The sequence below is a fragment of the Indicator indicator genome, chromosome Z (genome assembly GCF_027791375.1).
Source record: "Indicator indicator isolate 239-I01 chromosome Z, UM_Iind_1.1, whole genome shotgun sequence".
NCBI classification, from domain to species: Eukaryota; Metazoa; Chordata; class Aves; order Piciformes; family Indicatoridae; genus Indicator; species Indicator indicator.
This window is the reverse complement of record NC_072053.1, coordinates 6,021,573-6,042,248: the sequence shown is the minus strand read 5'-3', so window position 1 is coordinate 6,042,248 and position 20,676 is coordinate 6,021,573. Positions and strand designations below refer to the sequence as shown.

General features: G+C 38.3%; 1 protein-coding gene across 1 annotated transcript in view; it reads left to right on the top strand.

Annotated features, from left to right (window-relative positions):
* The first annotated feature begins 1,011 nt into the window (after positions 1 to 1,011).
* XRCC4 (X-ray repair cross complementing 4) overlaps positions 1,012 to 20,676 on the top strand; it is a 171,136-nt gene continuing 151,471 nt past the window's right edge. Inside the window, exons 1-2 of the mRNA XM_054398023.1 lie at positions 1,012 to 1,150; positions 6,106 to 6,293. Of these exons, the coding sequence (XP_054253998.1) occupies positions 1,012 to 1,150; positions 6,106 to 6,293 (327 nt within the window). The remainder of the gene's footprint in view (positions 1,151 to 6,105; positions 6,294 to 20,676) is intronic.

The following is a 20,676-nucleotide window of genomic DNA, read 5'->3' as shown; positions in this document are numbered from 1 at the left end:
TTACTGCAACAGTTTAGACAGAAAGCTTTATAGAACTTATTAATACCTGACCTTGTCCAAGTATGATTGTACTCAGTGCATGGAGTTGAAATGCCTCAGTTGAGTTTTTCCTGCTCTTATCAATGCATGATATTTTTAGTGTGTGAGTAACATGTAACTATTTTTCTTTCACTTCATTTTTCTATAAAGAAAATAAACTTAAAACAAAAAGCAAAAAACTTTTCAGGTGTTAGACAACATGAAGCATTCTCAGTGAAAGTATTGTCTATCAGTGTTAGCTTCAGACTTGCCTGTTTCTTTGTTGTTCTGTGGATCAAATGGCCAAACCTAGTTTTAAATTTCTTGAGTATTTTGAGGATTCATTATTGTCAATTTAACTATGTATAAATATCTGAGATTCTTTAGGAGATCTTATGCCAAGTACACATGGCCAATTTGTGTTGATACTGAGCAAAAATTTTACTGTAGCATCATCCATTTTGTTCTGTATAGCATCCATTTTTTTACAAATAATTTCTTTGCTGGCATCCACTACAACCTGTGCTTTACAGTGAAGCTTGGAAGCATGATTTCACATGGCAGCTTTTCCAATGAGTATTGATTATTTTGAATTGTATTTCATGTGCTGTATGTTGGGTGATAGTGGACAGTAAGTTAAAAAAATAGCCATGGGAAACTGCTTGTATGTTGTAATTTTCTCTTCCTCAGCTTCCTGATTCTTAGCTTCTTAATCTGGGAGCATTCAAATATATTTGTTGCTGTCACTGTGATTTTAAACCTCAGTTATTGTAATCCAGTTTTCAGTGTGAAAATCATCAGTTGCCTGAAAAACAGAGTTGTGGAAGCAGTCTAAGCATGCTTATATTTATGTATTTTTTTCATTTTTGTTGTCTGGGGTTCATTTTTTGGGGGAGCAGTGTGCAGGGGGTGGGAGGTTGCGGAAGAGTTGTTGTTTTCAAAGCCATTTGGTTGTAACAAGATTCTCTTACTTCCTAAGCAGGTGTCTGGAAAATGGAGAAGACTTTGAACAGAATTTATCCTGTTTCTGATCCAGGAGCAATGTATTTTCTACAAGTATCATGGGAAAAAGATATAGGCACTGGCTTTGGCATAGTGCTTAGTGATGGTCAATGTGCATGGACTGGGACAGGTAATAATGGAAAGAAAATGACATGTTCTAGTTTATTACTCCTCTTTGTTATTATTCTTAAACACTTTCTAAACTGTGACCTACAATTTACATCAAAAGCTTTGAGCATTACCTCTCCCCAGTGATGGAGGAGGTGAGGTTCATTATCTCATGGGTTGTGTGCAGACATCTTTCAAACCTGGGAAGATTGCAAGTCAAACCTAAAACTAACTCAGCATATAGATATGCAGTGTTTTCTTTTATGTCAAGAATATAATTTCTTGCAGTAGTACTGGAGTACCACTTGTGTCTACTCCAAGTCATGGAACAAATACGTAACACAAATTTCATTTGCAAATTATAGTTCATGAAGCATTTAATAGCAGATGTTTTTTTAAATGTTTTCGTGAGATCTTAATAACTCAAAGGAGCTGTATTTGGTACACAGGTGAATTTTTGAGGAGATGGGACAGGAATTTTTTTTTTTCCTGGGCATAAATTATCAGAACAGGGGAAATAGCCTGTGGGATTTTTTGACCCCACTCAGAAACCTGGGTAAGAGAATAGGTCTCTCAATATGTTCATGCTTCTCTCCTTCATGCCTAGTGAAAGAAGGAAAGCATTATTTATTCCTTTAGAAATGTGTCAAATACTTCAGCAAAAGCCTGTCTTTCAGTGGCAAAAATATTTCAAAGGGAGGAAAGCATGATATTTCTACAGCATATTGTAGGCAAAACCATTTTCCTGTCTTTTATGAATTATGAAAACTTGTAGTGCCTTCCTTCTCCCTGCCCAATGGACCTTATTTCTCCACATTTCTTAAGACAATATTTCAAATTAGCCTGAGGGAGTGTATGTGTATGTATAAATATATAAATATATATATATATATATACACACAAACTATGTAAATGTGTGTGTATATAGTTCCCATGTATAAAAGAATCTAATAATACGGTTTTGCCTTATTTTTTTTAGGTCTATGAAACAAGACTAACTTTAAGTATGTCTACATATGTATTAAATCTGTTCTGTATTCCTTTCAAAATTTCAAGCACACTATTGATTAGGAGTTTCTGCACTAGACATATACATATATTTCTACACTCATTTCTTTGTAGCATGAAAAGTTGTAGTATGGAAGGTTTTTCTTTCTTGGTTTGATAGCAGAATAGTGAAACTAGATATTTTCAAAATAACAAAAAGGATGTTAGTATTGATAAACACTTAACTAATTGATCATACTAGTTCTGCTGTTTAAAAGCTTTTCTGGTTGTTCTTTGTAAGTTTTAAATCCCCACTTTTAAATCCACAAGAAGCTGAACCTTTAAATTTGTTAGTTTTCTAAATAAAAGCTATGTTAATATAACTGGAAGAGTATAGAAAGAACATATAAACACAGTTCTTATTTTGTTAAATTCCTGCATCTGGCAGAATTGCTGGATGATCCTCTCACAAAACAGAGGACCAGTGAAAGCAAGGATGACCTCATCCTGTTACAAGGAAAGAAAGAAACTTGCAGCAGTTTAGCATAAGCACTGGGTACTCATCCAAAAAGACAGCATTTCTATTTCTTCTGCAAGAACCTGATCAGTTTGTAAGGAATTTTAATTTGTAGTCATTCAAACTACTTCATTAGTTGAAGTTCTTGTGCATGATGCTTTCCTGCTGCACAGATCCATGTTTTTATACACTCAGTGTTCATTTTGATCACTTTTACTTAGTTAATACATCACGTTTGAGACTGCTCAGATTCTAAATTCAAAACCTGGGAGGAGGGAAAGCAGTGGTCAGAAAATTCTTGCTGTGGGAAATCCCTTTTGGGTTTCTCATGCTGTGGATTATTTTGCTTGGCAAGACCTACCAGGAAGCAAATGAGAGTTGCTGATGGAGTTGTCTTTTATGGTTTTTGTATGTTTAATGTGATGATGAAAAGTGTTAGGAGTCTTATTTAAAGAAGGGGGGAAAAAAAAGTAAATCTTGAAGGGGAAAAGAAGAATACAAATATGCAATGTTATCTAATGTATAAACTTGGTATAGGGCTAAAGAACTACAGATATATGAATTTATATATTTCTGTGATGATTGAAGAGTTCTGCTAATTTTATAAGATAAGGGAACTTGTAGCATGCATAGGTACCACAGGAGAAAAAACCCACAGTGCTGTCTTACAGTATATTAGAATCTTTGGGTTTTTTAGATTACTTATTTTCACTAAAAGTTTATCTATTTTTTTCCCTCTGTGTTGAAATCACCATTCTTTACAAACACTTCTTTTTGCAAGTATATCCAACTTATTTTTTTCTGTTCCTTTTTGTCTCCCACTGCAAGGGTTTCACATTTCTCTGTACTGTTTTTGGGGAACTTAAGGGATTGCGATTGTAGCAGTGGTCTTTTCTCTCTCAACTCCATCTGTTCTCCTGTATAAGAAGTAAGTTAGATCATGACAAAATCACTGGTGGCTGTAGCTCAAGATCAAAATGTTTTGATTTCTTGCCTTTCTTTCCCACTCAGTTCTTGTTATTTGTAGTGGATTGTTCTCTTCAAGATGAGTATTGACTAGCACTGTAGCCCCAGTTGTTTGCTTACTGTAGGCTTACCTTTTTTTCCTCAGAGCAGTTCCACTGTATCATTCTTTATATGAATATTAAAAGTGTTGCTTTTGGGTTTAAAAAACCAAGGTGCAGCTGGCACTTAAAGTCTTAATCATGAGACAGTGACCAATCGTGTATGGATAAGGCTGGGAAAGCCAGAGCCTACTTGAAGTAGTATTTGGCAAGTACTGTGAGGGGCAATTACAACTTGTGCAAGTTAGTCAGCAGCACAAGGAAGGAGAAAAATGTGGGCCTGCTGCAGAATGGGACAGTGGGACTGGTGACCCATGTCACTGTGAGGCCACTTTTGATTATTTTTGCAGGGTTGTAGTGATCAGAGGATTTTTTTAGGGACTGGAGGAAACATGTCCTCTATCTTTTTTCGGAAAAGGTAAAGGGATGGATCTGGGTAACTGAAGGCCAGTTAGCCAGAAGGTGTTGAAGAAGTAATCCTGGAACCCATTCCAAAAAATGCCAAGGACTAGGTTGAGGGTAGACAGTATAGATTTAAAAAGCGGGAATTGTGCCTGACTCACCCAATGACCTTATCTCAAATTCTTAGCTTGTTGAATGAGGGAAGGGCAGTGGATGTTATTTTGTGTCCTTGAACATCCTTGTAGACAAACTGGTAAGTGATGGACTAGATAGATGAGAAGTTGACTGGACTGAGCTCAGCCAGTTCAAACAGATTTCAGAGGGTTGTGATGAGTGGCATGAAGTTTAGCTGGAGGCCTAGTTACTAGTGACCCTGTACCACAAAGGTCAATAGTGGATCTGGTTAAAACCTTCATTAATCAGCCCTGGTGGGATCTGTTTGGGCTTTCTAGCATGAGAAAGATATGAGCTTATGGAATTAAGTTCATAGTGACAGTCCATGACTGAGGATGACTGGAGGACTTGAGCATCTGTCACAGTGGTAGTTGAGAGTGTCGGGTCTGTGAAGCCTGGAAGAGAGAAGACTCAAAGAGATTTTATCCATGTGTATGAATTAATATCTGATGAGAGGAAGGCAGTGAGCACAAACTGAAATATAAGGAATTCCATTTAAATACAAGAAAAAACTTTTTTACCATTGGGATGACCAAGCACCAGAGCAGATCACCTGGAGAGGATGGAGAGCCTCAAACCTTGGAGATACTAAAAGAATATTCCTGAGGAAGTTATTGCGGTAGAGTTAACAAATTGTTTTGTAGCTGACCCATCTTTGATCAGTGGAGTTTGACTAGACAATCTCTAGATATCCTTTCCAACCTCAACCACTCTGAGACTGAAAATAGGCTAAATACACTGAAAGTGAAGAATTACTTGAGAAATCCTTAAGTGTGTGAGGATGTAACTATTCATAGTACATGATTATACATTTACCTCTTTGCTGTATTTTTATATGATGGATTGATTTGATACTTACTGCCTGCTTTGCAACAGGAAGCTAACTACTGTGTCAAGAAGAAAAATGAGGAAGTTTGATCAGTCTGATGTTTGATTGAAATGCTGTTCTATTTCCATCAGTATAATTTCCATACATGTGCAGGCTTATGTCTCAGTATGAAACTATCTTCAAGGGCATTTGTATGGAGGTGAAATAATAGTTTTTAATAGGTGTTTAGATGGGGTATCTTTTAAAGTCACTTGCAGTTCTGTGAAGGATGTGTTTTGGGGTTTTATTAGTTGGATTTTTGGGTTGTGTTTTGATGTGTGTGTTTGGGGTTTTTTTTTGGCTGTGTTGTGCTGCTCTGTGCATTTTTTTTTCAAGATGTCACAAACTAGTACCCTTTTCGATATCTCACTCTCTCAAGCGATGGGGAAATGCTAGTAGGAGCAAGAAGGAGTAAATAATAATCCAGAGTACTGTTACTCAGAAGATTGGTCAGAAGAAATTAAACATTTTTGTTAATTAGGTAAACAATCTGCAGTACTGTATTAGTAGGTTATACATTAAATCCGGCATTACATTATATACATACTGTCTTTGCTTGTATCTGTTTTAGGGTTGTATGTCAGAAACTTGGAAAACTGGATCAGGAATGCGTGAGGAAACAGTTGGACCTTTTATCTTATAGTATTTAGATTATATGCTTTCAAAGAGAACTGAGAGGGCAAAATAAGTCATAGTTAAAACATTCCACTTTTATTGTAAGTTTAGCAGTATTCAGAATAACTTTAGGCAAGTAGAATTCTGTACTAGTAGTGATAAACCACTTACAGACCAGAAAAAAAGGCACAGAACTGAATTCTTACAAAATCCGTATTATTCCTGCTACATTTCCATTAGAATCTGGCACACTGATATATGCCAGTCCCTTGAAGTGTCTGAGTGTATAAATATAGGTATGCATGTTCACACACGTGTGAGTATTTACTTCTCATGTTTCTTTCTGATAGTGTCTGAAGCTGAAATTAGTAGGGAGGCTGCTGACATGGAAATGAATAGAGGAAAATATGTCGAAGAACTGAAGAAAGCATTGATAGCTGGAGAAGAATCAGCTGATAAGTATAACTTTGCTATTTCAAGAGGTGAAGAAAGTATGGAGTGTCTCTTCTCCTATGACAGAAATCTGAAAGATGGCTCTGTAAGTACGCTTAAATGTTTGAATTTGTTGAACTATGAGGACTTTCTTGCTATGTTTTTTGTGTTTTATTAGATTTAAGATCAAACAGACCTGTGATACGTATTTCAGATGGCATGAATATTGTGAACTCTGCCACAGGCCAAACTAGAAACAAGTTTGTTAAAGCCTGGTATCAATAGGTCTGTATTGCTTTCTTAAGTGTTACTAATGCTGTTACTTCTCTGTTTTAAGTTTTGGATTAGTGTAGGGTTAGGGTGAGGGGTAAGAGTTTCACACTGAAAGAGGGTAGATTTAGATTAGATACTAGGAAGAAATTCCTTACTGTAAGGATGCTGAGGAACTGAAACGACTTGTCTGGAGAAGCAGTGAGTGCCCCTTCCTGTAAGTGTTCAAGGCCAAGTTGGATGGGATGTTGACCAACCTGATCTAGTAGAAGATACCACTGCCCATGGCAAGGGGATTGGAACTCCCTTCTAACCCAAACCATTCTATGATTTTTTTTTTTCTAAATGAGGCATGCTGAAGTGTTGCAGTAAGCTACGTTCTGTAAACTGTAACTTTGTTTTTGATTACTAACTTGAAGTATATGTCCCTTCTGAAATTCCAGACTTTCTTCATATCTCTCTATACTCACTGAAATAAGAAAAAATACTAAAATTTAACTAAGACTATTTTCAAATGCTAAAATGTTGTTTTAAAATGAGCTTTTCTATTACTTTAAATATTTGGGAATATAATACTAAAATTATTTCCTGCTTGGATATACATTAAATTACAACTGGGAGTGTGCTTCCATGCTGGTTTCTTGGCTGTGACGAAAAGGACCCTTTTAACATAAGAAATAAACCAGTGCAATATGTGTCTGTAGATGCTTTTGGTTATTTCAGGTTGTGGCTTGGCATTCCAAGTTTTCTAGGGAAGAAGCTAATTTAAGGCAATTCTCCTTTGTACTCTTTTTCTATCCTTTTTTTAAAATTGTTTTTTCTTTAAATCTTCTCTGAATGTCTGTCCCAGCTTCAGTTGTGCTAGGGTAGCAATTGGGCTGACTTGAACACTTAACCACATTAGTGAAATAATTTAGGTTTAAAAAGAACTGATTTAAATATTGTAGTGCAGGGCATAGGTCTACAATCACTTTCACTGGAATTATTGAGGGGAAGAAATGTGTGAGGAGAGAATGGTGGTGAGAATGCCGATAGGGGAAAACAGAAATGTCCTTGGCCAGATATTTTTCTTTTTCCTGTGGAAGAAAATTGTCATGGAGTTCTGTCTGGGAGCAAAGTCTCTAGAGATTATTATTATTAGAGGATTTTTTCAGACCATTGGGACATTTCCTACTAATTTGGTTGATTTTGACAGGTATCAACTTTTAAAAAGCTATCGGTCTGAACTGATTACTTACCAAAACAAAGAAACTGTCTTCTCTGGAATGTCTGTAGGAGGTGGAAGTATTTTTTTTTCCTCTTCATTAGAAATAGGCTACATTGGTCACAAACTTGAAATCAGAGTATGTGTATATTTCATGTATGTGTATCTCTTTAGATGATAGAAGGAAATCACACTTTAAAGGGAGGTCCATTCAGATTGTCTAATCAGTAGCAGCAGATGTACTTATTATCAGAATCTTGGCTTCATTTTAGTAAGTACAGAGTTTCAGTGGAATGAAGTTGGGCTGCTTAAAAATACTTTATTATAGGTCTTTTTTCTTGTCCAGTATTGGAAATTTCAGGACAGTTTGGCTCTTGACTGAGGTAGCAAAATCTAGGTGATGTAAGTCTTCCAATCTGCATTATCAATATTTCTGTATTTATCCTTTCTTTATGGTCTCTCTGCCTCCTTTGTGACATTTCTTGTGATCACACAGAGCTGAGCACTGTTTGCAGATGTTTCTATGAAGTAACAAAAATTTTCATATAGTGGTTCATCAGAAATTAGTGTTTGTCCTGAAGGGTCAAACCCCAAGACATGCCCTAACCCAGACAGTGGGTTAAGCACCTGTGAATCTGCAAACCTGGTCAGTTCCTGGGGTCCAGATTGTCCAGATAAATGTTTAGCACATGTAAATAACCTTGTAACACACCTGTGGACTGTGTGTGCCCCTGGCCATGTTTGGATATGCCCCATCCTACAGGTCCAGTTATCAGGTTTCTCTATTACCAAAGGCATTAATTGTCTTGGGACAGTATTTAAACCACAGGAGAAAGTAGGCAACTTGCCTTGTGCTCACTCAGAAGGCAACAAGAGCCAAATGGTGCCCAAGCAGCAGCTGAAGGGCCTGCACTAGCAGACTGACTACACCTGGGCCTTGTTCTTACCACAAAAGAGACAAGACCCAAATGCTGCTTGAGTAGCAGCTGAAGAACTTGTCCTAACAGGCAACAACTACACACAGGCCTTCCACCTGGACCAAGGCAGGAAGGGGAAACGCTCCAAGAGAACTGAATCCCAGAAGAGCCATGGAAAGACTACAGCCTGGCAATGGAGCATGCAAGAGAGAGAGGCCCCCCTAGCCCTCTCCAAGCCAAGGGCAGGCTCCAGACTGTGACTTGGGCACAAGAGGAGAGAGGCTCCTAACCCTCTCCCAGCCAAGGGCTGCTCAAATTGTAATCACAGCATCTGGGAAGATATTGGACAGAGGAGCAAGCCGTGAGTCCCTGACTAATCTGCCACAGAATCCCATTTGTGAGAAACCACAGATCACAGAACCTTTATTTCCAATTTGAATCACTTTATTGGAGATTCTTTGATCTGTGCTTAAATCGTCTGTCTTTATATGTGGAATGTATCACTCACAACCAAATAACAGAACCTGTAAATATACTTTGTAAAAAAGTTACGGTGGTGTTTGAAGATACCACCGCCCAAGATATTAAATAGTGAAATATATAAAAGCACACATTTTATGACAGTGTTAAAAAATGTAAGTCTTAAAAAGCAGTGATTGCGGAGTTACAGATCAGTATTTCAATCATTATTGGCTGATGTGAAGTAAAGCTAGAACCCTAACCTTAGCTCTGTCACCAGTGCCATTTGATTTTTTTTTTCTCTTGATGATCAGCTTGGCAATTGCCAGTGTTGAAATACTATATGTGAGTGTATATTATATAATTTTTACACACATGTAATTTTCAGGGGTTTAATGAATGTGTAAGTCTGAAATACTCTGTTTTCAATAGTCTGTTTTTCTGAGATTTTGAGTTTTTGAAATTGTGCATTTGTTTACTTGTTTTCTAGTTCTCCAGTGGAGAGTATCTGTAGGTCATTCTGGATTAGCAACTTGTAATGGTCACTTGATGATGATAAAATATTCTAGGTACTCAATTTTTGCTTCTGTGACTGTGCTAAACTGGTATTTGAAATACTTTTTACCTTCTTTGGAGCTTGCAAAAGATCTGTTTCCCTAAAATACAATTATATGCCAAAACTGGGTGGTCTGTAGGAATTAATAAGAGTGACAGTAAGGAAAGGAAAATGTAGGCATATGTAGGAAGTATTTTCCGATGTTTGAAATTTGTTTTACTGCTGATGTGTTTGCCAGAGGAAGTGATAGTAGTGCCACTGTGTTGAAAATAAGCTGGGCAAAAGAATGGGAAATGTACTGTGAGTAACTGTCCTGCATTGGCAGTATGTACATTACACAACTTACTAAGTATTCTCCATCACAAAATGCTGTGAATCTCTGCTTGCCTACCCAAACTAGTGCCTATGTAGTGCGATGACTCTCTTCACTAAGTAGCTTGTATTTGCAGGCTCATGCACAGACAAGTTGAAAAGCAATAGGATGGAGGATGTAGTTTTCAAGTTGCCTCATGGAAATAAGTTTATCATTCCTTCTGGTTGGTTCTGTTCAAAGTTTGTTGTGTCTTTTGTTGTCTTGAAGGACCACTTGACGGTGATAACTTTGACAGGTGATTCTCCACTATAGCAATAAAAGCTGATGTTGTAAATATCTCATTGAGCTAATCTTACAAGCAAGCCCTTGAAGATCAGTTTGGTTTTCCTTTTGAGCTGATAGTGAAGAATAGTTATCTCTTGTTTGCTTACGGAAGTGAAGAAGTTCAGAGATTAAAAACTTGTCTGTGCTTCCTCAAAATTACTTCCCTTTCTTTTGTACTGGCTCATTAAGGCTGGAATTATGCTGTTATCCAGAGCCCTATTTTGAAGCCAAGGAAACCTGCAACAATTCAACGGAGTGTAAGAAGGAAGACTCATTCAGGTGTGAAGTCCTTTTGACATTTTTTTTGTATAGCTTTTACTATCAGAATACTTAAACATCGGGGGATTAATTTACAGCATCTGTGTAACAGTCATTTAGAGGATTATAATCAAATTCACCTGTTGTTTAATTGAACAGGTAGGTTCCTTCCATGAACTACCATCAAAGCTAGATGGTAAAAATAAATACTACTCCTGTGCCAATCTGATAGGATGAAACCAATCATATATCTTTAAACCCTTTTAAAGGTGTTTATCACACTGTGTAATAATGACGTATATGTAAGATTTATGTAATCAGTGAGTCTATTTACATCCTGAAGGTTTGTTTGTTTTTTTTTTTTTTTGAATGGATAGAAGACTTCTCCAAGTCACCATTACTTGTATATGACTTAGAGGAGTCTGTTGCATGTGTATTTTGCAGTGACATAGTTGCATGTAATTTTGAAGTACCAGAATAAGAATCATAATCTAGTTTAAGGGAAGTCCATAACGATTTTAGGACTTTCTAACTTATCTTTTTGAAGTGGTGATCAAAAAAGATAAAATGCTTCTGAGTGGTAGCAGTACTTGCTCCAGCTGTATCTCAATGGGATGTAGCTGAGGGTAAAAAATAATTCCTTTAAAAATTCTCATGTGTTTTGTGATTTATCTTCCTCATGACAGGTGGCTTTGCCTTAGGCTGTTCAGCACTCTGCCCTTAGGAACTGTTTTTAGGGTGGGAAGGGCAAAGTAGGCTGTTAAGAGTCACATTAAAATAACAATGGGTTTGGTATACAGTGGGACTTGTGTGTCAAGCCAGCTGCAGTGCGAAATGGGCCACACACACAGAGATCTCAGTGAGGGGCTATTGAGGCTGGGCCAGCTAAACTGCTGCCACCTAAACAAACACCATCACAGAGTCTGTGATTTAGCGCTTGATCTAAGTAGGTGACCACTTGGAAGTAAATCTTTCCAAGTACTTTAGCGAGTCACTCCACATATAATAAATAATGGAAATCCGGCAAGGTTTTTTTTTTGCACTGGCAATTAAATTGATTAAATAGTCTTTGATAAACAGTTGAGTGCTAGCAGTCTTCTTTTTTACAGTAATGTGACAGGATCTGAGTTTTTTTTCATGCTTTTTCCATAAATTTGTGAACAGGGAGGATTTAAACTGAAGAAATTCTGCCTTAGATACAATAGTGTTGCTCATCAGGCTGATGGAAGAGATGATGTTATTTATCACTTCCATTTCCTTTGGATGCTTTTCCATGGTCGGTTCTGTGAGTTCATTTTGCGTTTACTACAAGTTAAAGATAGTTGAAGAAATTCATGTTAACCAAACCCTTTTCACAGCATATTGAATGAGTGAAGTAGGATTGGTAGAGCTCTTTACACTGTCCAAACTCTCTTGGTTCAAGCCTTGAAACCACTGAGGATATGTTGTTTGGATAACAGAGGTCACTGAGAGTTCAGGTTGTTTCCCAGGCAACTGGACTAACTGCTTAGCTGAAAAGACAGAAAGATGAAATGATTATTTTTTAGGTCAGTGTAAAAGCAGTTACTCTTGTGTATCATGTATACCCACATACTTCAGGATTTGACTGTACACTTGAAAGAGTTTCTTAGGAGCCCAGGTTAGAAATAGTTTATTAATGTGCCTTGTATAATAAAAGCCTTATGTGCTGTCTTCTATGTAATCTCATATTTCTAAGTGCTGCATGATTTTCCCCATCTTGTCTGATATATACCTATATGACCTCTTCAGGTCTTGTAGGTACACTTCAAGTGTAGTGGGTCACTTCTCTAGCCTAGAAGTAAGAAAAACTGGGTTTTGTTTGTTTAAAAAGGAAAAAAAATACTGTTTTCTTCCCTCCCCCCATCCCGAATATTAATACGTGTACAGCAGTTGACCAAAATCCAGGAGAATTGTTATGCTATTGTCCTTGTTTAGCTATTTGATGTAATGAGCTAATTGATTTTTTAGCTATTTGATTGCTGCAATGTTTTGGAGAACTGTTAGGGGGAAGCACGTTTAAAATGCTGGTAGTCTATACCTTCAAAAAGGAGGGGTTGTTGAAAAAGGAGGAACCAAACACTGCAATGAATAAATGCTCCTTGTATTTTTCTCAGCTTGTTGGGATTTGTGGATTTCATGGGGAAAATAGTAGTTTATATATGTTTTAACATCTGTTGTAAATGCATCCTGACTATAAAGGGCATTTTCTTATTTCATGACTGCAGTGACAAAGTAAATGTATTAAAAATAGCTAAAATTTTCTTAAAATAGCAAAATGACAGATACTGATTTGATTTATGCAAGAAAAATTGTCAGTTGTCCTTTCTCCCTCCTGATGTTATTGTATTGTCTTCCTCACTTCCTCTCAATTCCTTCAGATTTTCCCTCTTTGGCATACCTGCTGTGCATTTCAAATCTCTGTGTAGACATCAATGCTTACTTTTACTTGTACAGCTGAGTACAAATGCTTTTATTTTAGGAGGAAAATCTTTAAATCACGGCATATTGACAAGTCTTAGTTTCCCAAGAAAAATACAGAGGACAGTAGGTGCTCTGGAAAAGAGATTGCTGTGTGTAGGTTTTAAAACTTCACTATAAGACTGTAGTCCCATGTTCTCTATAAGGATGAACAGTCATAAGCTGAAGAGCAGCAAGAAACTCACCTATGTTTCTCTTGAGAAGCACTTTTACAGCTCCAGAGGAAGCATTAATCTTTCTACCTGAAAAGGCCCAGGAAAACCCTCAAGCTCAGGGTAATAATGTTTTGTTAAACTTTACGTTCACTAAAATAGAACCTTTAGCAGAGTCACATCCTGAATGGATGCGCTTTAACCCTCAAAGCTTTGAGTAAATGCTTACAGATCATTTCACACACATCTATTTCTATGACAGTTACAAACTGAAATTGTCTTGAAATGTAAGGAAGGAGCAGATTTGAGTTCTTCAGTATTTTTTTTTTAAAACCGGAACATGCAGAAGTATCTTTGTGTAATGTGATGCAGAAGTAAGGTAAATGTAGTATCTGCAGTAAGGAAGGTGTTACACTTCATATTGTTTTCTCTCTTTAAGCTACAGTGATGTGAAATATATGTACCTTTGCTTGTTCACTTATGACGTCAGTAATTCTGACATAAAAATAAAGCTGGCTTGAACAGTGAAAACAAATTTCTAACTTCATTGTCCAATAAACATAGCAAGATCAACTATTTTGTGCTGAAACAGTACTATTCTAATTTTGCTACCTCACTGTAAACATTGTAAGCTAAAGTAAAGTACACAACAGGCAGTAATTAGCATTCTGTATCAGATAGCATGTGGAGCAAGTTTGGTTTTCATAATGGAGGAGAAAGCCTATGAGTCTTAGATTTGAGATTTAAAATTTGTATGTCAAATATTGGAGACCCAAATATTCATTTAGAATTCTTCTAAAAGATATTAGTACCACTGGAAAATCCTTTTGAAGGTAGATTCTCTGGTTTTAAAAACTTGATCTTGCTTCTTTTTCTAGAGGTAAATACAGCATACAAGAGTACATTTCTGGATAGTATCATTCTGTGAAAAAAAACCTCTGGGGCAGAAGATATTTGTCTTGCTATGTATTTTGTTTATTTAAGGGAAAAAAAAAAGTATCATTCTGAGATGCTCCTGAAAATAATGTCTGACATTTCTTTTAGAATTTAGTCTTAATTGCTTCATTGGATATAAAATGTAACTGTTACTAGTTTGGGGATTTTTGGGTTTTCAGAATGCAAACCCTTACCTTTCTGCATTTGTTCTCTGGCAAATCTTGTCAGTTTTGGATTTGTTTGATGTTTTTTGTTTCATTTTGGTTTTTATGACATTGAAGTACAGATGGTTTGCATAATCAGATGCAAGCTGTATTGTAGTTTCTCTCTGTATGTCTCCATATAAACTGGTAAATATGGGTTCTTAAACTCTTAAAACTAGGTTGCTTAATGCTTAAGCTAAATCAAAACATTGTTGAACAACTGTGCATATAATGAGACTGTCTTCTTTTAAATAACTCAGGCAGCTGATAAATATTGGTTAAGTTTTTTGAGTTTTGTTTTTTGGGCTAACAATTGAAAATAGAAGAATATACTATCATCTTTTACTTTCCTTGGCTCCTGAGGAAGTTAAAACAGTGTAGTCTTGCTACCTGGTTTGAGCCATATGCAAATGGAAAAATTTTTAAAAGGATATTTTAAATACACACATGTGGTTACACTCAAAGATGAAAAGTTTGCTCTGTGTCAAAGGAAATTATTGAACCCACCCAAGAGGTGGCTTGCCTCATGTTGTCTGCTAAACACTGAAGTTCTCTGCAAATTCTTGGTTATCCGTTACTCTCCAAAGGTACCTGATGTGAGTGTCACAGTTGTCTACAACCTGACAACAGCTTAAGGCAGATGTGAGATTTGCTTATTGTAAAGCAACAGTTGGTCTCTGGATCTTGTCTTAATCTTCTGAGTGTTACAGAACCACAGAATCAATAACGTTGGAAAAGACCTCGAGGATTGTCCAAGTCCAACCTGTCACTCAAGACCTCATGACCACTAAACCATGTCACATCCAAGCCCCTTTTGAACTCCTCCAGGGATGGTGACTCCACCACCTCCCTGGGCAGCCCATTCCAATGTCTAACAACTCTCTCCGTGAAGAACTTTCTCCTCACCTCGAGCCTAAATCTTCCCTGGTGCAGCTTGAGACTGTGTCCTCTTGTTCTGGTGCTGGTTGCCTGGGAGAAGAGACCAACCCCCTCCTGGCTACAACCTCCCTTCAGGGAGTTGTAGACAGCAATGAGGTGACCCCTGAGCCTCCTCTTCTCCAGGCTAAACAATCTCAGCTCCTTCAGCCTCTCTATCTCCTCTGGGGGTCCCTTCCACTAAGACTTTACTGTAGCTCTTACAGTGACCATGCTGGAATGAAATCCATGCCTGAAGATAGAGAAATGAGAAGTATCTCTGTTTGGTTTCTCCCATTCCTGCTTCTCTAGCACAGAGGTGTCTAAGAAGCAACTATTGTATTTCTAAAAATGTCTCTAATTTTATTTCCCTTTTTGTTTGTGGTTCTCAAAAATATTTGCATTCATTTATTCTTGATAACTATGTCAGGAAGATAGTAAGTTACATAGTAGTTTCCACAGTGTAATTCTGAGACTGTTCACTATGAACAAGTATATCAAGTCACAGAAAATAATTGGAGACCAGATATTGCTCTTATCTTTTTGCCAATTTATTCTTTCATCAGAGTGGTGGATCTCCATAGGTTTTATGGCACAAACCTTAAAAGTAGGCACTATCCCACTTGAAACCCCAAATATGAGGCATAAGGTGACTGATATACATCCTTGATGCCTGAATCTTATGGGGAACACAGTCTGGTAATGGAAAGAAGTTGCAAAATATTGCTCCCTGTGTCAGGGAAACTAAACTGTGAAGGTCCAGAGACAGTTTTGAGCTGAAGGTTGTTGCTTGGTTTATAGACCTTAACAGCAAATATGATGCTGATACCTGTATTTGCCTAGAGAATAAATGGCAGCATCTGGAGAGGGTAGCACCTCTGTCTTTTAGTCATGCTGAGCTTGAGCAGACAATGAGATAATCAGTAGGTGTGCTGATTGAGGTACGAGGTCTTGACATAAAACTGGACTGAGAGTGATCAGCTTAAAGGAAAGGTGAGTCTGAATGTAAATAACATCATCAAGATTCAAGGTACAGGAAAATAAAGAGACTAGGCTAAACAAGAATCTAATATTTTAAAAGTGTCCTTGTGAGCCAGCAGTTTAAAATAAATGGTTGATCAAAACCAGGAGAAAAAACCTAACAACTTATTTTGGGTTTAACTTCTATTGGACAAGCTGGTATCTAAAGCTGACACTATAACTTTTTTTTTAATTTTTTTTTCCCCACTAACAATGTTTTAAGATTTGGGGTTTGGAGGCAGTGTATTCCCAGGTTTTACCCATCCTGATCTAGCTGTGTGGTTTGTCTCAAGTTTGTCAGACAGTACTTATATAACACGAATGCAGTGGTTCTGTTCTGGTGCTCTGCCAGAGCTGCATGTGTTCATCAAATGTTGTTTAGTCATTGCAGCATATTTATGCCATCTGGAAATGCATGTGCTTCCCTTCCTGAACAATGGTCTTTAATCAAGGTCACTGTTATGAAGAGGATAGAACGAGTAATATACATAATCAGTAGGATGCCAAAATTGGAATTGCATATACATTTTTCCTAGCCCCATGATGTTGTACTCAGGGTAACAAGCTTCCAGAGGGTACCACATCTCTGGAAACAGTATCTTTATCCCTGGTTTCTCTTACTTCTGTGCATATTATACAGAGTCTAAATTGTTTAAAGAGCTTCAGGGTAATAATAACAAATCAAGAGTCATCATGGGGAATTTTAAGCCTATAGGAATTGCCTGCTATCTTTTATTTGTTAGGAAACTCCATTTTCCAGGTCTGTCTAAACAGAAACATTCAAAAAACCCACTTCATGTCAGTGCACTACTTTCTTCATGTTGCAAAAATGTGAAAGTTTTCATTCCATGCGTTTTCAGAACAATAGCTTCAATGTGTTTAAGCTCCTCTACCTTTTTGGGTTGGCACTAAACATGGAGAATGAAAATATGTTTGAGATGGTGTTAATTGACGTGGCAAGAGCCAGTAGCTGAAGCGTGTCTGGTGGCCTTCTGAAAAATGTGTGGTCACAGGTGAAACAGGAATAAATATTCAGTCACACATGTAAAACTCCACCAGTGTTTGCGAATGACGTAGTTGCTCAAGTTTATCTTTTGCTTTTATGATGCTTATTGTGTTTCTGTTGTTTTCAAGTAATTTTTTATACCAAGTAAAATGTTCTACGAGTTCTTCTATTGACAAGTTAATATTTTGTTGTCAGTTGTTTGTTTTGATTTTTTTTTTTTTTTTTTTTTTCCCTATAAAAGTCAGTAGGGGGGGGTGGGAGGAAAATGTTTCTTTTCAGGCTTTCTGATAGTGCTGTAGTGCTTGATATAGCTAGTTAATCCCAGTATTCTTAGAACTGCTTAAGAAAATTGCCCTGAGTATTTCTCCTTTTTTCACACCATTTGTTTTGGAGGAGCTGATTTTATTTTTATTTTCTGTAACTGTCATTTTAAGGCTTTAGACAGGTTGAAATCTAGCTATCTAGTCATGGATCAATCCAGGCACATAGTCAGGGTTTATCATACTGCTCCTTCAGGAGTATTAGAGTTTCCTTCTCGAAAGAGGAAAATGAGAAGCTTGAAGCTTATTCAGTGACAGGTCTTTTTGCCTGTCTGGGAGCTTCTGGACCTTTATAGATAGGCTTGTGATTTCATGGTACCATCATGTTTGAGTGAGTGGCGGCTCTCCATGTGATTGCACAGCTAATTCAGATGTCCCATATACTCAGGTTGTATGCCTCGTGTTAAAGTTACCATAGCTGACATATTTGTTTCTGATTCATCTCAGAACTTTATGAAAGTATGAGTGCAATCAATTGTTCATCAGTTATGTGTCACTCTAGGATTTTAATTAGTTTTTAGCTCTCTACTTTTACATAAAGAAGTGCTTGTATTTCATGGTGTATGAGTAACTCAGTGTGGTGTCTTGTGCACGCAATGCTCAGTGACAATTTGATGTTGTACATAGCCGGTCTTGGCATCTGTGCTGTCTTTTTCCAAAGAAATGGACTTTCTCTTCTCCCAGTAGAAGAAGAATTTTTCTTCTTTGAGAAGAAAAATTAAAAAGACAGTTTCAAACCATCACAGGAGGCATGGGCAAATTTTGATGTCTTGTAGAGTTTTCCTGATATGTGAGTCATTGGAAGATGTGCTTAAAATTGATTGCATTTCTTCAGCATAAAGCTGAGGCTTGAATATATAATGGCATTCTTAATATTTTTCTATATACTTTAAGTTTCTTCTGGGTGATTCAGCTTTATTTTCCTGCTGGCGTGGTTTCTGAACTATGACAAGAAGGAACTTACTTCACAAGTTCAAGAGGGGCATTTGAAGCTGGACTGCTATAGAACTTTCAGTTGGAGTAGTACTGCCTAAATGCAAGCCTTTAATCAAGCATGTTAATCAAGAATATGAAAGAAATTGTAACAAATTAAAAAATGGGTAGTTTGTGTACTTGAGCGTGGAAAATTATGTAATTCAACAAATGACAGCAACTTTAATTAAAAAAAAAAGGAAGATAAAAGGAAAAATAAGTCCCTAGATGTTGGCTCACATGCCTTAGGAAAATAACACATAGGTCAGAGGGAGGGGATCAAAGACAGCCAACATGACTTCACTAAGGGCTTCACTAAGATGAACCTAGTGGCTTTCTATGATGGAGTGCCTACATCAGTGGACAAGGGATAACCTATGGATGTGATCTATCTGGACTTCTGCAAAGCCTTTGACATGGTCCCCCCACCATCCTACTTGCCGAGCTGGAGAGATAGGGATTTGATGGGTGGACTGTTTCTGTGGATAAGAAAAAGGCCGGACACTTGCATCCAGAGGGTAGTGGTCAATTGCTCAACTGGAGATTGATGACAAGTGGTGGCCCTCTACTGGGACCAGTACTGTTTAATATTTTTATCAGTGATATAGACAGTGAGATTGAATGCACCATCAGCAAGTTCGCAGATGATACCAAGCTGAGTGGCGCTGTCAATATGCCAGAGGGATGGGATGTCATCCAGAAGGACCTGGACAAGCTGAAGATGTGGGCCCAGGTGACCCTCATGAGGTTCAGCAAGAGCAAGTCCAGGGTCCTGAACCTGGGTCGGAACAATCCTCACTATCAATAGAGGCTGGGAGATGAGATGGAAGAAAGCAGCCCTGTGGAAAAGGGCAAATTAGGAGGCAACAACTTGGAAAGAGAAAGTCCCTGAGAGCAGGTAGTGCTCGATTACAGCAGGGGGAGGCTCGATAAGTACCATTAAACTCAAAGGGCAGTGAGTTAGTTACTCACAGCTAGTTTACCCATATAGGGATGCTGCTGCTGCTGCATTAGCTTTGGGGTGCTCTTGTAGGGCACAGCATGGGGGATTGCTGGCCAGAAAGGTTTACCATGTGGTCCCAGGCTGGTCTGGCTTCAGCTGATGGTGGGCAGTTAACGACACTCTTTGCAACAGTCACTTGCTTGGTCTGGGTAAACTGAGGCATGGGACGATTCTGGTGACAAGGGGAAGCAGGCTATGTGACTCTGGCTTCTAGGCTCCTGGCTTCTCCAGCTTGCACATGTATGGCTCGTGGCTTTATCCCTGGATCTGGACCAGGCACTCAAGGCAGGGCAGGGCAACTCGAGGCGGCTTCTACGAGACAGGTCCAAGTAAGCTTGAAGCAAGGCAAGGGTGACTACCAAGTCACTTGTATATATACAAATTGACAGAGCTCAGTTGGTCCAATGGGGCACTGAAGCTAACGTGTAGTTGCCCAATAGAAAATCGTTCTGCCAGGCTATAGCCATAAAAGGCAGAAGCAAGGACCTTGTCTCTGGGGGATCAGTGGTCAGCTTACGTGCTCTCACCCCAGATAAACATCTTGTTTACCAGACAGGCAGGAGTCCTGTCCCCTTTGTTCCTTTTCCCGCATTGCCCTGTTTTCCTGCAGGAAGGAGGGGAGAGAAAGGGATCCTGTCTAGACATCTTAAGGCCTGTCTGGATTTGTACTGGGCCAGGCCATGGCCCTACCATTGCAGAGGGGCAGTGGCTTCAAACTAGAGAAGAATGGGTTTAGATTGGATGTTAGGAATAAGTTCTTTACCATCAGGGTAGGGGAACACTGGAACAGGTTGCCCAGGGAGGTATCTGAGGCCCATCATAGAATCAACCAGGTTGGAAGAGACCTCCAAGATCATCCAGGCCAACCTATCACCCAGCCCTATCCAATCAAATAGACCATGACACCAAGTGCCTCATCCAGTCTTCTCTTGAAAATCTCCAGGGATGGTGACTCCACCACCTCCCTGGGCAGTCCATTCCAATGGGCAATCACTCTCTCTGTGAAGAACTTCCTCCTTATATCCAGCCTATACCTCCCCTGGCACAGTTTGAGACTGTGTCCCCTCGTTCTGCTGCTGGTTGCCTGGGAGAAGAGACCAACCCCCACCTGGCTACAACCTCCCTTCAGGTAGTTGTAGACAGCAATGAGGTTTCCCCTGAG